This window comes from Dendrobates tinctorius, unplaced genomic scaffold, assembly GCF_039654945.1.
Source record: "Dendrobates tinctorius isolate UK_male_01 unplaced genomic scaffold, ASM3965494v1 ptg000029l, whole genome shotgun sequence".
Taxonomy (NCBI): domain Eukaryota; kingdom Metazoa; phylum Chordata; class Amphibia; order Anura; family Dendrobatidae; genus Dendrobates; species Dendrobates tinctorius.
Window position 1 is genome coordinate 14,425,272 of NW_027361697.1, and position 17,006 is coordinate 14,442,277.

The window sequence follows — 17,006 nt, forward strand, 5'->3', positions numbered from 1 at the left end:
CACCTAAAATACCTTTTCTCATGATTTGATACACCTGGCTATGAAGTTTAAAGCTCAATGAGGTTACAAAACCAATTTAGTTCTTCAGGAAGTCAGTAAAAAGTAGTTAGGAGTGTTCAAATCAAGAAAATGATACGGGTACCCATACTTTTGCACCGGTCAAATTTTGTTTAAATGCAGATTGCACATTTTCTGTTAGTACAATAAACCTCATTTGAATCCAGAAAAATAACTGAGTCCATCAGTTATTAGATATATGAAACCGAAATAGCTGTTGCAAAAAACAACATTGTTATAAAGAAAAAAGGTTAACATTAATAGGGGTGCCCAAACTTTAACATATGACTGTATTTAAAAAAGGAAAAAAGCAAGATTCTACATCTGAGCAAAAAAAACAAAAGTTACATCTGCAGAATGGGAGATATGGAACTAAGCAACAGCAAGTGTAAACTAGACTTGGGTATACTAATAGATCACAGAGTGCAAGTGAGTCAAGTGTGATGTTGCAGCAAAAAAGACAAACACCTTTCTAGGATGTACTGTATAAAGAGAAGCATAGATTCTGTGAAGTAATTATCCCCCTGTACTCCTCCTTGATTAGGCCTCTTTCACACTTCAGTTTTTTGCATCAGTTCAAATCCGCCAAAAAGTCAGACAAGCGGATCCGTTCTCAACTGATGTGAACGGATGGCACAGGATCCGTTTTCAGACGGATCCTGAAAATGAGGAAATTTAAAGGAACCGCTGGCCGGGAAGTGGAGAGAGAGAGAGAGAGAGAATATTTTTTTTTTTTTGTCCGGCACCCAGAAAGAATTTCGGGTTAAATGAGTGTCTGGAGGATCCGCCAGAGAAAAAAACGTTGCAAGCTCCATTTTGAAATCTTTGAGGATGGTGACGGACAGCAACTTTTGGCAGATCCTCATAAAAAACGGATGCAACGGACAGCAATCAGTCACAATCCGCCATTAATGGAAGTCAATGGGGGAAAAAAACGGATCCTCAAAAGAAAATTGAGGATCCGTTTTTTTCAAAACCTGGCGGATTGTGACTGATTGTAAAAAACTGAAGTGTGAAAGAGGCCTTAGGCTGCATCTGGAATACTGTGTCCAGTTCTGGCCACAACATTTTAAAAAAGACATTGAAAAACTGGAGCAAGTTCAGAGAAGAGCGACCAGGATGGTGTGCGGACTGCAAAAGTATGTCCTGCGAGGTACGGTTTAGGGATCTGGGAATGTTAAACCCGCAAAAGACAAGGCTAAGGCTGTGTGCACACGATGCAGATTTGCAGCGGATCCGCAGCGGATTTTACCCCGCAGAAACGTTGCATATCCGTATTGTGATGTACAGTAGCCTTAAAATCAATGAAAAAAAAAAAACGCTGTGCAGACGCTGCAGATTTTTCCGCGCGGTTTTCCTGCGGTACAAAATCCGCAGCATGTTACTTCTTTTGTGCGGTTCTCCATCTCCCCTGTCACCAAATCCGCAGGGGGAAAACCGCAGTGGAAAACCGCACAAAAACCGCAATAAAACCGCAGGAAAAATGGAAGAAATCCGCAGGAAAAATGCAGGTCATTTGACCTGCGGATTTCTTCCATTCTGCGCAGAAAAATCGGCAGGGCTAAAAAATCCGTCTGCACTCAGCCTAAGAAGAGACTTAATAGCTGTTTACAAATATGTGAGGGGATGTCACAGTGTATGTGAAGTGAAGGATGATCATTATTCTCATTTGCACATGGAAACATGAGAAGCAATGAAATGAAACTGAAAGGGAAAAGATACAGTATAGATATTAGAAAAAACTTTGACAGCGAGGGTGATCAATGAGTGGAACAGGCTGCCCCTAGAGGCAGTGAGTTCTCTAATGGAAGTCTTTAAACAAATGCTGGACAGACATCTATCTGATGTGGTTTAGTGAATCCTGCATTGAGCTGGGGGTTGGACACAATGACACTAGCCTAGCCTCAAGTTATAGTAATGTCTAACAACTATCTTTATATATCTTTATTACTATTGCACATTGCACTTTCACCTTGTTGTGGATTTGTAAGTTCATTTTTTACGAAACTTAGTAAAAGTTATATTTTATAAGGGTTTTTCTTTCAGTGAGCCTCATATCCCACCATAACAGGAAAACTACAGCTGGTTGCAGGGATTATTTGAAGTAGCACTCCAATCAAAATTATTATCCTCTTAATATACTCCAATGATCATGTTACTGTATATGGCAAAGTGTTCTTACAATTGCTCATTTTGCCCTTCTACCCAGCTTAATCTTCTCTTTTCCATCAGGTCTATGATATCACGTGATTAAAACAGACCAGCTGAATCCTTCTAAACTGTGTGCAGAAACAGAAAGTCAATTTACCCTGCATGAGTCATCACTGTAAAAGTCCCTGGTGGGGGGAGGAGGAAGCAGCTGGATGAGGAGTTAAATATAGGAATGATTTATGTAGGGAAAAGAGATTTCCTATTTCTACATGGAGCAGAAAAAAAGAGAAGAATTAGCTGGGTAGAAGGGAAAAATGAGAAATTGTAGGTACGCATCATACAATATGATGAGGAGGACGGAGGAAGGATACCAACACAGCCATACAAAGTTAAAAATAGTCTGGGTGAAATGGTGGATGAGGAAAAAGCCAATATGCTAAATGACTTTTTTTCAACAGTATTTACAAAAGAAAATCCCATGACGGATAACATGATCAGGGATAACAATTCTCCATTAAATGTCACCTGCTTAACCCAGCAGGAAGTACGGCGGCATCTAAAAATCACTAAAATTGACAAATCCCCGGGCCCGGATGGGATACACCCCCGAGTACTGCAGGAATTAAGCACAGTCATAGATGGACCATTATTTTTAATCTTTAAAAATTCCATAATAACAGGGTCTGTACCACAGGACTGGCATATAGCAAATGTGGTGCCAATATTCAAAAAGGGGACAAAAACTGAACTCAGAAATTATAGGCCAGTAAGCTTAACCTCAACTGTGGGTAAAATCCTGGAGGGTTTTCTAAGAGATACTATACTGGAGTATCTGGAGAAGAATAACCTCATGACCCAATATCAACATGGGTTTACAAGGGACTGTTCCTGTCAGACTAATCTGATAAGCTTTTATGAAGAAGTAAGTTCTGGACTGGACCAAGGGAATGTAGTGGATGCGGTGTACATGGACTTTTCAAAAGCTTTTGATACGGTGCCACACAAAAGGTTGATACATAAAATGAGAACAATGGGGATAGGGGAAAATATGTGTAGGTGGGTTAAGAGCTGGCTCAGGGATAGGAAACAAAAGTTGGCTATTAATGGAGCACACTCGGAATGGGTCACGGTTAGCAGTGGGGTACCACAGGGGTCAGTTTTGGGCCCGCTTCTTTTTAACATATTTATTAATGACCTTGTAGGGGGCATAGAGAGTAGAATTTCAATATTTGCAGATGACACTAAACTCTGCAGGGTAATCAATACAGAGGAGGACAATTTTATATAATAGGAGGATTTAAGTAAACTAGAAGCTTGGGCCGATAAATGGCAAATGAGCTTTAATGGGGATAAATGTAAGGTCATGCACTTGGGTCGAACAAATAAGATGCATAATTATGTGCTTAATTGTAAAACACTGGGCAAAACTGTCACTGAAAAAGACCTGGGTGTATGGGTGGACGACAAACTCACATTTAGGGGCCAGTGTCAGGCAGCTGCTGCAAAGGCAAATAAAATAATGGGATGCATTAAAAGAGGCATAGATGCTCATGAGGAGAACATAATTTTACCTATATATAAGTCACTAGTGCGACCACACTTAGAATACTGTGTACAGTTCTGGTCTCCAGTGTATAAGAAAGACATAGCTGAACTGGAGCGGGTGCAGAGAAGAGCGACCAAGGTTATTAGGGAACTAGGGGGTCTGCAATACCTAGACAGGTTATTACACTTGGGGTTATTTAGTTTGGAGAATCGAAGGCTAGAGGTGATCTTATTACAATGTATAAATATATGCAGGCACAGTACAAAGACCTTTCTAATGATCTTTTTACTCTTAGACCTGTGACGGGGACAAGGGGGCATCCTCTACATCTGGAGGAAAGAAGGTTTAAGCATACTCACAGATGCGGATTCTTTACTGTAAGAGTAGTGAGACTGTGGAACTCTCTGCCATATGATGTTGTAATGAGTGATTCCCTACTAAAATTTAAGAAGGGACTGGATGCCTTTCTTGAAAAGTATAATATTACAGGGTATATACACTAGTTTCCTTAATATTGCGTTGATCCAGGGAGCTAGTCTGATTGACGTATGTGGAGTCGGGAAGGAATTTTTTTCCCCAATGTGAAGCTTACTGTTTGCCACATGGGTTTTTTTGCCTTCCTCTGGATCAACATATTAGGGCAGGTTAGGACAGGATATGGGTTGAACTAGATGGACTTAAAGTCTCCCTTCAACCTTAAAAACTATGTTACTATGTTACTATGTAAAATCCAATTTATTCAAAAGCTATTAAAAGCAAGGTTCCAAGGAAGCCATATAAAACCTGATACATTTCTGGCACTTATCCTATGATGTGGGGTGCCAGCATTGTGCCAGAAACGTCTTAATTTTTAAACGGTTTTGTTGGATCCTTGTTGTTAATGGCTTTTAAATAAATTGGATTTTAATGGTGGATGGCTGTTCCGGATTCCTTCCTTACTCCTCTTCATTAGAACACTGGAGAGAAAAGGGAGCAAAACAATGATTGCAAAAAAACCAATGATTTTTAGTTTTAAATATCATACAAAAAGTGCACAAAAATCTGAATGAGGTGCCAATATAAAGCAGATGAAACACACACCCGACAGACCCCTCGTCCATCCGAGATGGAAAGTAATATCCTCATATATGTATTCAAAACATCATGCCTAAAGAGTGGACGCCCAAAATGTATGATGCCACCCCATGAAAATCAATGATCATGTGATCCAAATTGCTCCTAAATGGATTCCCTGAGCATAGCTCAAAGAAGGGAGCAGGACATGTACTGTCCTAGGGTGCAATATGTCTAAGTATAGATGGGGGCGACCATAATAAAAGACAGAGGTTAACGTCAGTACAAAATCTTACCCGAGGATGCGGGAGGAGGAGGGGAAGCATCTGGCAGTGAGCCCCGATGCGCGTTTCGCGGCGCAAAAAGGCCGCTTTGTCAAGGAGATGTTAACCAGGTCTCCACAGGACCTTCAAATACCCTGTGACCGTGGTCACGTGACCGGGATCACCCAATCAGCGCGGCATCATCGGCGCATGCGCTCTGAGGTCGGCAGGCCCTGCTGCACAGAGCAGGCGTCATGCTGAAACTGGACACCGGTCACAAGACCAAAGCGCCCGTCTGCAGCATCAAGACACCCATCTGTCAGCAGCGCACATACCACCACACAGAGATGCACGCAGCCATCTGTCATTACGTCCCATATATGGGAGAAGCGGCACCCTCCACGTGCATCTCCATCCCAAACATCTATTACCTCACAGTGTGGTGAGCTCTATCCATTTTCCCCTTTTCCCTTTTTTCTTTACATATAATCTGATGATTGCAATATTTTAAGAGGATGAAAACATTGATTTGAGCGCTTCTTTAATTGCAATGGCAACTGTCAAGGAGTGTGAAAAGTTAAGAAGTAAGCGAACATTAAGATTTTAGTGTTCATGTTTTGGAAGGGAGAAATTGGACAAACACTTTAAAGGACTATAAAAGACTTTTTATAAAGGACGTTTACAGTACAAAATTCTGATGGCTGGCCGACTGGTTCAAAGTATCTACAATACAGCAGCAGACGGTTGTCAATATGGTCTGGTTGATACCTACTAAAAGTGGTTCCAGAAGTGACAAGTGACTTAGTAGCAAGGTCCAGCCACAAAAGGCTAATGTAGCAGAAACTGTTGAATACATGTAGTTGGCGATGATGGAAAAGTATCAGAACATACAGTACAATGCATTGCAGTATTCTGCTCTTAGGGCTTTTTATCCTCAAAAATGTCAAAAGTGCCCAGTGCTGGGTATGTCTGCAAGTCTTATCAGGGAAAGGTATGGCACTAGAAATAGTTATGGGAAAAAGGCAAACCAGCAGAGGAAATGTGATGATCTGAGTTATGTTCTCCTGGAAAACCTTGGGTTCTGACATCACATGAATGTCACCTTTCTAAATATTATTGCAGATCAAGTCCTCCATATTATTTGTATTTATCTAGTGACAGTGGTCTCTTTCAGAAAAAATGTTTAAGGTCACACTACAAAAATTGTTCAGAAATGGCTTGAAGAACATGACAAAGTGCATGGGTGTTAATTTGACCTCCACAATTCTCAGACCTTATACCTATCAAGGATGTGTGCAACTTGCTGAGAAAGGTCTGTACCTCACAAACTGCAGGACTGAAATCATTTGCTGAGAGTGTCTTACTGCCAGATGCCATAAAATAAAGATTTAGTAGAGACCCACCTTCAATCGAACAAAACTGTTTTAAAGGCAAAAGTGGCATGTCTTATTTGAAATGTGATTTTAATTTTATGGGCAATTTAAGTAATCTAAAAACTCCACTCCAAGAAATTATATTATAAATTATGCTTTTTTCACCCACATGAATGGGTCTCCGTAGGCTTTCACTTTTGTAGGCTCATACATGACTGAGACTTAACAAGAATATGCAACGTTAGAACCCTGAGATTTGCACCGCCATAATGTTGAATTATTGCTGCATATATACATACTAGCTATGAACCCGTTCTACGCCCGGGTGGTGAGCATTGTTATTGGTATATGGTCTCTCATCCTGGTATGTGATGCCCCCCTCCTATCCTGGTATTCATGGCACCCCTCATCCCTATAATGGTATGCATGGTCCCCTCATCCCTATCCTGGTATGCATGGTACCCCTTCATCCCTATCCTGCTATGCATGGCCCCTTCATCCCTATTCTAGTATGTATGGTCCCCTCACCCCCCAGTCCTGGCATGCATGGCACCCCATTCCACATCCTGGTATGCATGGTCCCCTCCCCCACAATCCTGGCATGCATGGTACACCCTCATCCCTATCCTTGTATGCATGGTACCCCCTCATCCCTATCCTGGTATGTATGTTCCCGTCACCCCCCAATCCTGGAAAGCATGGTCATCTCACCCCCCAAACCTGGTATGCATGGTCCCCTCATCCTGCAATCCTGGTATGCAAGATACCCCTCACGCCCTATCCTGGTATGCATGGTCCTCTCACCCCCAATCCTGGTATGCATGGTCCCCTCACCCCCAATCCTGATATGCATGGTACCCCTCACCCCCCCTATCCTGATATACATGGTTCCCTCATCCCCAATCCTGTTATGCATGGTCCCCTCACCCTCAATCCTGATATGCATGGTACCCCTCACCCCCTATCCTGGTATGCATGGTCCTCTCACCCCCTATCCTGGTATGCATAGTACTGCTCACCCCCCTTTCCTGGTATGCATGGTCCCCTCACCCCCAATCCTGGTATGCATGGTCCTCTTACTCCCTTTTCCTGGTATGCATGGTACCCCTCACCCACAATCATGATATGCATGGTCCCCTCACCCCCAATCCTGATATGCATGGTCCCCCACCCCAATTCTGATATGTGTGCAACCTCTCACTCCCTTATCCTGACATACATGGTCTCCTGGTATTCATGTTACCCCTCACCCCCCTATCCTGATATGTATGGTCCCCCTCACCCCTATTAAACTGCACACATACAAAAAAAAACATTTATACTCACCCTTCTTACCTGTGCTCCAGCACTGTCCAGTTCTGCTGGAGGCTAGGGGAGGAGTGCGGCGACGGAGTACGCAAATGCCCATACCACGCTGTCTGGTGCCATATTGCTGAAGACACACTGCAAATGTGTCTTCAGTAAAATGGCACTGGATAGTTCTATGCACATGCGCGATTCCGACTACACTCCTGCCCTGGTCTCCGGCGAGAAGAGAAGCGCCGCGGCAATGCTCCTCCCGGTCAGGTAAGTATGTAAGTATGGCACCGGAGATAGAGATATGCATTCAGTGTCTACATGTACCGTGATCTCTGGCACCATACACACTCCTCTTACCTGTAACCGCTGGATGCCGCCTTCTGTCTGGAGCCAGACTGCGCAGGCGTGTCACGCTTGCGCAGTCTATAATGGCTTCAGACAGAGTAACGCTCACAGCGTTATATTATATACATATATATATATAAATATATATAGATTTATAATATATAGACACATGTGACTGAGTATCAGACAAATCTAATTTAATTTTTTCAAACATGCGATTCAGTCATAACCCAGTCACAGCTATTTCAGTGCTCGGCACAGGATACAAATGATTATTGTTAATGCATAGTGCATTAGAAATAGTGTGTAACCTCCTCCTTTTGTGATTTAATTGTGGAACTGATGCTACTTTTGCAATCATATGCATCCTGCACACTGTTTCAGCTGTGCTATTTATAATGCTGCTGTAGCTCGGGCATTTTAAATCATTCGAAAAACACTAATGTTCTCTTTCATTTTCCAGGAAATCAGGGTGGGCTATAATTTGGTTGAAGCTCCTCAATGCCCTCATGGAGAACCCAGAATTATAACATGTCAATTACAAACCATGTAGAGCAGTAATGTGTTTACTAGAGATGAGCGAGAATTGAAAAATTTTAAACCTCACTTCTTTTTCAAAATTGTGTATGTGCTGAAAATTCTGGACGTAATGAAGTTATTTTTCCATTGTTAGCACTTATTATCGCAGCAATTTATATTATGTGCTAGTGTAAGGAAAAACACTTAATCCACCAAATATAATATGGGCATAACCAGCACACCTTTGTAAGATTTCAGGTATTTGATGGAACTCAGCTAATTTTAACAAACACAGTTTTGCTTCAATAGTTTATTCTCAAAAGGCAAGTATGCAGCTGACATGTGGACATTGGCTATTTTGCTCCAACAGATGACTCTTTGTGGTCCCTGAAGAAGCGCTTGTTGTCCATACATCAGCTGTGTATCCATATTCTCCTTGTTACTTTTAAGTATCTGGAATAAAGGAAGAATGATCTACTAACTGGTGAGTGCTGCTTTCTTTCTTTCTTTTGAGGATAAGCTAGTGTAAGGAAGCCTTTTCCGCTAAAGGACTGGACAAGTCCTAGAGCTGGAGTGCTCAACTGTTTTCAGAACTCCTATAGCAGTGAAAAGAGAAAATTGCCCACATGACCACTTCTCCACTCATAACATTGTAAGACAGTGCCTAGTTTTAAGATAGATATGGGATACAGAGGTGTAACTCATCTTTCAGACATTTATGGCATACTAGATGGAGGCCTGATGCTCTCGCATCTGGAGGGCGGTAATGTCACGATGGGGGCAGGCTTTGCAGTGTTGAGAATCTCTCCCCCCATGTGCTCACCCACCTATCCACTCTCTCTTTCCCCATGTGCTGACTTCTCCCATCTGTGCTCTCTTCTTTGACCTGTCTATACCACATCTCCTGGGCAGGGGAGGAAGCAAAAGACAATACTGACATTATAGCAGGAGATCGCAGAGGATACATTTTGTGAGGTAAAATATTGTTTAAAAACAGTCAGTGAAATATTTTACCTCACAAAATGAATCCTCTGTGATCCCCTGCTGTAATGTCAGTATTGTCTTTTGCTTCCTCCGCTGCACAGGAGCTGTGGTATGATCTCTACACGGTCAGACACAGACAATTTTTAAAATGAACTTTTGTTCATGGGAAAACCCCTTTAGTGTGACCGGTTTCCTCTGCCTCTAGACAGCTCACGCATCTGCCGCTGGGATCAGCCGAATGATTCACTGCGTGTAATTCGCGCAGGTGCAGTAAATCAGACTGCCACCATCTTTGTGCAGATAGCGGCAGCCACATTAAAACTACATATGCGCTCCTCCTGTACAAAGATGGCAGCGGTCAGTGAATCATTCGGCTGATCCCGGCGGCGGCATGTTCGCGACGGTGTTCCGCTGGTGGTACCGTGCAAGAGGCAGTGTGATGCGTACGGCGTATAGAGTATGTGTGGTTGTACCACACAATAGGTTGGTACCAGCAGCAGTTTCCATATTGAGACACCCATCACTTGGGTGTCCCAGTATGGCGGGTCGGTGAACTTCCTCCGCTTGGAATTCTGGGATATGGTGACATCTGGACAGAACAGGAAATGAAAACATTACAAGGCAATTATATAAATAGATTATTTGTCTGCAGTGGAATACCCCTTACAATGCATCATACTGGTAAATGCCAAGATATATTTTTTGCTTTACAGTAATGGATCACGTGGGCACAGAGCCCCTCCTTTTACCTGCTACCGGTCTAGGATCCTGTGAAGATCAACCATGCCGTTATATTGCTAAGCGATGCAAATATCAACATTAATTTTAGTATTTGGAACTTACATGTTGAGGAAAGTCAGTCTTTAATTCAGTAATAGATTTACACCAGTAAGCAGAGGTCTTTTCACTAATAAGTTCAATATTTAAGAAGGCACCTTGTCCGGGACCATAGAGGTGGCCAGAGGTTGTTCCACGTATAATCCTAGGTGAAACATTAGTCACTATATCCTGCAAAAAATAGCAAAAACAAGATTAATTGAATACAAAAACACCAGTTTAGGAATTTATATCGGACTGAATATAGATGCAGATAAATACCACAGTACAGGAGAAAATATCCACTGCTTGTCATGCAGTTTGCTAGTTGACATATGACCTCTATGAGGATATAATGAGTGTAAATCCTGGTTCATAGAAGTATATTTGCTATCTTTATAGATTAGTTATATGATATTGCCATCACTCAAGTTGCATGACTAGATGATGGCAGCCTCAAGGGAATATCAGTCGAAGGTGCATTGACCACTAATGAAGTTCAGTATGGTTACACTGTAAATTGTCAATATTCAAAATAACACATGATAATTGGAGACAACTACCCTAAATTGATGAAGACATCTTATAAAAAAGGCTGTTTGCATAGTCTTGTCATGAGTGTGTCACACCGACCTGAGAGATCTGGGGGTAGAAGATCACTGCATATTGTGAATTGCAGATATTCCATTTAGTCTGTGCATTTGGATCCCATATTAAATTAATTTGGTTTCCTTTGGTGTTGAAGAGGTTAGCAACCCTTTCTATGCTGGTCAGAAACATGCAGCTCCATTTCAGCTGCTTCTAATATGGTCTTTAACTCTTCCTATAAAACCTGGCCAGACCCTCTCTGTCCTGTCAGTGGAAGCTCATCTTCCTTGCTATTAGGAGACACTGTGCTGAATTGGAATTTGTTGTTGCTATTGGAGGTTCATCTTCCCGTGCTGTGTGCTAAAGCTAAGTAGTTGAACTTTGGACTTGGAGTTGTAGTGTTCTGCAGGTTGCTGTTGCATCTGTGTGTTTATCTCCTGTTTTGTCTTTGTGTATGGTTTACCTTTCATTTCTGTGCCATGCTTCATGGGGTAAGGGAAGGGACACAGGAGCATAGAAAGGTTGGAGACTCAAGCTCTCTACCTCTAAGAGTACTTCCAGGACAGGGATAGTTAGAGTCCCAGCTCGCGGGATAGTATGAGACCCCTTTCCTTACTGAAGACTGTCACAGTGTGACAAGTGTCTTGCAAGTATGTTCTAGTTCAGTGTTTTCCAACTCCAGTCCTCGCAGCCAGCAAAAGATCATTATTTCAGGATTTCCTTAGTATTCCACAGGTGAGAGAATCTGTGACAATTTCTGATGACTTCTATCAACTGTACAATAAAAGGAAAATTCTGAAATCACGGGTGCCATGAGGACTGGAGTTTGCGAAACACTGGTTGTCAGGATTCAAACCCATCAGTTCTTGTGCACCATGTGGCATTTCATCCCTTTGAACTATTCAGCTTGCTGGACAGTTCATTGCTAACCTAGATACTAGTACAGTGTTGTTCCTGATTACCTCTACCCTGAGTTCCTGATTGCCTCCACCCTAAGTCCCTGATTGGCTCCACCCAGGAACTTGTTGATTGAACTCCCTACTTAAGCCTGTCATTGCATTTCCTTCCTTGTTTGACTACTGAGCTCCAAGCCTTTAGTCAAGCTCTCCTTCCATCTGTTGCCTTGTCCAAACTACACTGCTGCTCCCATGTACCCACCTCTGGCTGATTCCTGACTACACAACATGCTGATCTTTCAAACTATACTGCCGATCCCATGTACCGACCTGTGGCTGATTCCTGACTACACTACCTGCTGGTACTGCCTCTAGTGGTTGCAATACCATACTCAAATTCAGGTCAGTTCTTAACACTGGTCTAGATAAAGGAATAGTGTCCAGAAAAAAGATTTTTTTTGTTGGTGTTTTTCTAATATTCAACCCTTTACTTAATCCCTTAAGGACCAGGGGTATTTCCATTTTGCGTTTCCATTTTTAACTTTATTACTTTTCCATCAATGTGGCCATATGATGACTTGTTTTTTTGTGGGACGAGCTTTTCTTTTGAAAAACACCATTGTTTTTACCATATCATGTGCTGGAAAACGGGAAAAAAATTCTAAGTGAGGTGAAATTGCAAAAAAGTGCAATATCACAATTTTTTTTTGCATGTTCACTAAATAGAGAAACACCTAAGAAAAGGAAGCTCCATTTAAAGGCAACTTGGTGAATAAAAAACACATTTATTTCAATATATATTAAAAAAACATCAAGGTAAGAAGAATGAAAACTTATGAGAACAGCACAAATGAGGAAAAAATGGTGGTACAACCTGGACACATGCAATAAAAATATATATAAATACAATTGTACTTAGGTAATGAACATGAAGCATATATACAGAGTAGTCAATAGTGATACATATATCCCAAGTGGTTTTGCAAAGACAATGAATGACAATGTGTTTCAGCAGTCATTCATAGTCTTTGCAGGGTTTGCGGGGTTCCAGCCTTAATGAGTGCACCCTCGGTATTTGTTGTGTCGTGTGCCAGTCCTATATACTGACCACACATATATTTATACATGTAAATGAGATCTCCTCTGAAGTGTCTTATTTCTAAGCTAAAAAAGCCCAACTTTTCCAACCTCTCATCATATGAGAGGCCTTCCATCCATTGTAATAATCTAGTTGCCACCTTTGAGCTGACTAACTTCTGATTATCCTTTCTAAACTGGATCCCATATTCTACAGTAGATGTGGCCTCATCAGAGTTTTATAAAGGGGTAAAAATACGTTGGCATCAGGGGATTTTATCTCTCTTTTTAGACACCTAAAAATCTTGTTTGCTTTTGCAGCTGCTGCTTATCATGTTCATTGACATCTATTCTGATACATAAGTTCCCCAAGAAAAACATATTCAACATGTAACCAAATAATGAAATATTCTCCCTATCTCCAACTTTACTGCTATCTAGACTTGTCTAGACTTGTAATTTCCTAAACTAGTCAAATTGGTCTATCTGCATTTTGAACCTGCAGAGAATAAATCACAGTGTTTAGTAAAGGTAGAAACTGTTTTTCAAAATGGTCTAAAAAAAAGCAAAGTTGGTAGGCACATCCAAACAGTAGATAAAGTCTTCAAATTTTATTCCATAAGTATCAAACAATTAAAATCCACATGCTAGTGATGGAAAAAACACCCTGATGAATTTCTGGCACTGTGTGCGCCCTTAGACACAGAGAATGTTTTGTAAAATGTTGAGACATCCCCTTTCTCAAAGGAAGTCATCCCAATAATTTGTTGTTTGACAACTGATGGTCAATAGCTATGAAATGTTGATGAAGATCATATGTTTCCACTGGGCAATTAGCTGTTTGTCGTTTGCCTGGTTTCTGAAAATCACAGTGATCAGCTAATATTGACAAGGAAAGTGGCAATCAGATGGACATTTCTATTGAAAGAATAACTAGATGACCATATAATAAATGTAATGTAGTGATTGCAGCTCTGACTTTACAAAGGGTTCCGAGAGAAGCATTTCGACAAGTGCACTAAGATATATGGATAGAAACTGATTTCTTGAGATAACTCCTCTAAGATCGTGAAGATCACTTTAGCAGTTGCAAAGCTCCAGTAATTAGAAAATAATGGTGGATGCAAAAGCTGGTGACAACTGGTCAGGATGATACCAAATACTGTAAGTGGGTTATTTTCTTTCTCTTTCTTTTATGACCTATAATACCCTTGAATCACAACATCAATTGTCTGCAAATGGAGATTCTAGCTTGGCTTTTATCCTAAGTCATGTAACAAGGCTCGTTAAAGGGTCAACATTGACTTTTAGGATTGCTACCTCCAATAGGTGGCACTAGAGTTCTAGTCCTCTTCCTCTCTGAAGAGACAATTTGCATAATTAGCATATTTCCCAGAGGAGCATTGCGGCTTTAAGTCTCCTCACCTCGACATGCTTAGCATGTCATTCTCCGCAAGGAGAAATGATACTTCTTGGATATCGGTCAGACGCCTCTCTCACAGCCAAGCCAGATTTCCCACTTTGCACTGATGAGGGGCAGTACCCCGAAACACAGTGTCTGCAAATGGAGATTCTGGCTTGGCTTTTATCCTAAGTCATGTAAGAAGGCTCGTTAAAGGGTCAGCATTGACTTTTAGGATTGCTACCTCCAATAGGTGGCACTAGAGTTCTAGTCCTCTTCCTCTCTGAAGAGACAATTTGCATAATTAACATCAATTGTGACACTTTAAAACTAATATTTTAAATATTGAAAATTAAAAAGCACCATTGCAAAATTGCTCAAATAACTGTAACAAAAAAACAATAACAATAAAAAGAAAATAATATAAAAATAAAATACCATTTAAGTGAAAGTTACAGGCAAACAGTCTTGAAGGCAAAGCTCACACAACATTCCAGAATACCAAATCGGCAGCATAACGAATAAAGGTCATTTAATCAAAGATTATTAAAATTCTATAAAAAAAACTTTTACTCCCCTGGCCATAGAGTTTAAGAGATCTGTGATGATATAACATGAACCCCATTAGCACACAGCAATTAAGGTCAATTTACATATTTTAATTAAGAGCCACCCCATATAAAACAATTACGGTAATAAGCATACTAACTGGATTTCATAACATTTGGACATTTCTTTTCCCACTAGATAGACAGGAAGCCTTAATTTGCATTAATTAGCTCTGATCTGCATATGTTTGATAAGGCATACCCTTGCCACATAATATTATTTATTCCTGAATCTGCCAAATGTCACTATTGCAAAGGATGGGAAGATGCTTTCTTAACAGGAACTATAAATCGTTGTCTTCATTTACATTACTAAAATATTTTATTGCATTATAGAGGATGGATTTATAAGTAGAGATGGGAAAACCTGGACAATAAAGTTCAGCGTCCGTACCGAACACCTACTGTTCGGGCACGATCACCGAACACAGACTTCTTCAGGAAGTCCGTGTTACAGTTCGGGATCCGCCCCCTGTATACCAGATGCTTCTAATTCGCGGTAAAATCATCATCGCCGGTCAGACAGCTGTGGTTCCCACGCTGTTAAATGACAGCCTGAGTGCTCAGCTGTGATCAGAGGCATAAAGTTTATCTCCGGTCACTGATGTCAGCTGATGGGACTACTGCTCCCATCAGCCGACACCTGCTGCCCCTAACAACAGTGAGAACAGGAGCAGCTGATGGGAGTATTCATCAGCAGGTGCCTGTGCTGTAAATAAATAGTTTAAAAAAAACAGCATGGGTTCCTCAGTATTTTTGATAACAAGCCAGGCAAAACTCATAGCTGGGGGCTGCAATCCTGAGCTGTCGGCTTCAGCAAGGCTGATTTTCAAGAATTGAGTGGTCTCCATACTGTACTTTTTAATTATTTAAATAAATATTTACAAAAAGGCTTGGGGTTGCCACATTTTTTATGACCAGCCATGATAAAGCAGACTGCTGGGGGTTGGTATTCTCAGGCTAGTAAGGGGCCATGGATATTGCCCCCCCTGCCTAAAAATAGCAGCCTGCAGCTGCCCAGAAAAGGTACATTTATGAGATGCATCAAATCTGGTGCTTTGCCAGGCTCTTTCCACTTGCCTGTAGCGGTAGCAAGCGGGGTTCATATTCGTGGGGTTGATGTCACCTTTGCATTGTCAAGTGACATCAAGCCCCCAGATTACTAATGGAGAGGCTTCTATAATAAGCTCATCCATTACTATTCCTATAGTTATATGATAAATAAAGACACAAAGTCTTTTATTTGAAATAAAACAAAACACACTTTTACTTTTCTATTTAAAAATAACAAACACAGTTATACTCAGCTAACACCTAATTCCACTGAATCCCTTGTCTCCTGTAATAAAGCAAAAATAAAAAACAACAATATCCCTCTCCTGTCCATCATTCTGTCCTACACCTTAATCCACGTCTGGGGATAAACAGTTTTCAACCTGGACGGTGCCATGATGCAACTATCCAGGTTGAGAACCACTGATCAAAGAGCTACTGTGAGCACAGCATCAGTAACTAGTGGTGACATCATCAAGGTTACTGCCAGTCACTGAGGCTGCATTCCCAGCTGGGCTGAAATGCGGTGAACTCAGTGAGATCCCCACTAGCACTGTGAGAAAGTCACCGCAGTGAAAGTTTCCGGGTGAACTCGTCTTTGCACCATGAGACTTTCTAATGGTGCTAGTGGGGATCTCACCAAGGTCACTGCATTTCAGCCCAGCTGGGAATGCAGCCTCAGTGACTGTCAGTAACCTCAATGTCACCGCTAGTCACTAATGTTGCCCTCGCAACAGCAAGTATTAAGCTGTTAATTGCTTGCATCCATCCGGCGTCGACACTAATAACAGAAGATTTTGGTAGACCCTCACTAATCTGATAATATAATAATAATAAATTTTATTTCTACAGTGCCGACATATTCTGCAGCACTTTACATTTCAGAGGGGATTTGTATAGACGATAGACATTACAGCATTACAATAATCACATAGATTATAACAAATACCAAGAGGAATGAGGGCCCTGCTCGCAA

General features: G+C 41.3%; 1 protein-coding gene across 2 annotated transcripts in view; it reads right to left on the minus strand.

The window, feature by feature from the left end:
• The window catches only part of DPYD (dihydropyrimidine dehydrogenase), a 1,593,199-nt gene that overhangs the window by 545,047 nt on the left and 1,031,146 nt on the right, over window positions 1-17,006 (minus strand). For both annotated transcript variants that reach the window (XM_073571402.1, XM_073571401.1), the window contains one exon: window positions 10,434-10,598. In XM_073571402.1, coding sequence (XP_073427503.1) covers window positions 10,434-10,598 — 165 coding nt within the window. The remainder of the gene's footprint in view (window positions 1-10,433; window positions 10,599-17,006) is intronic.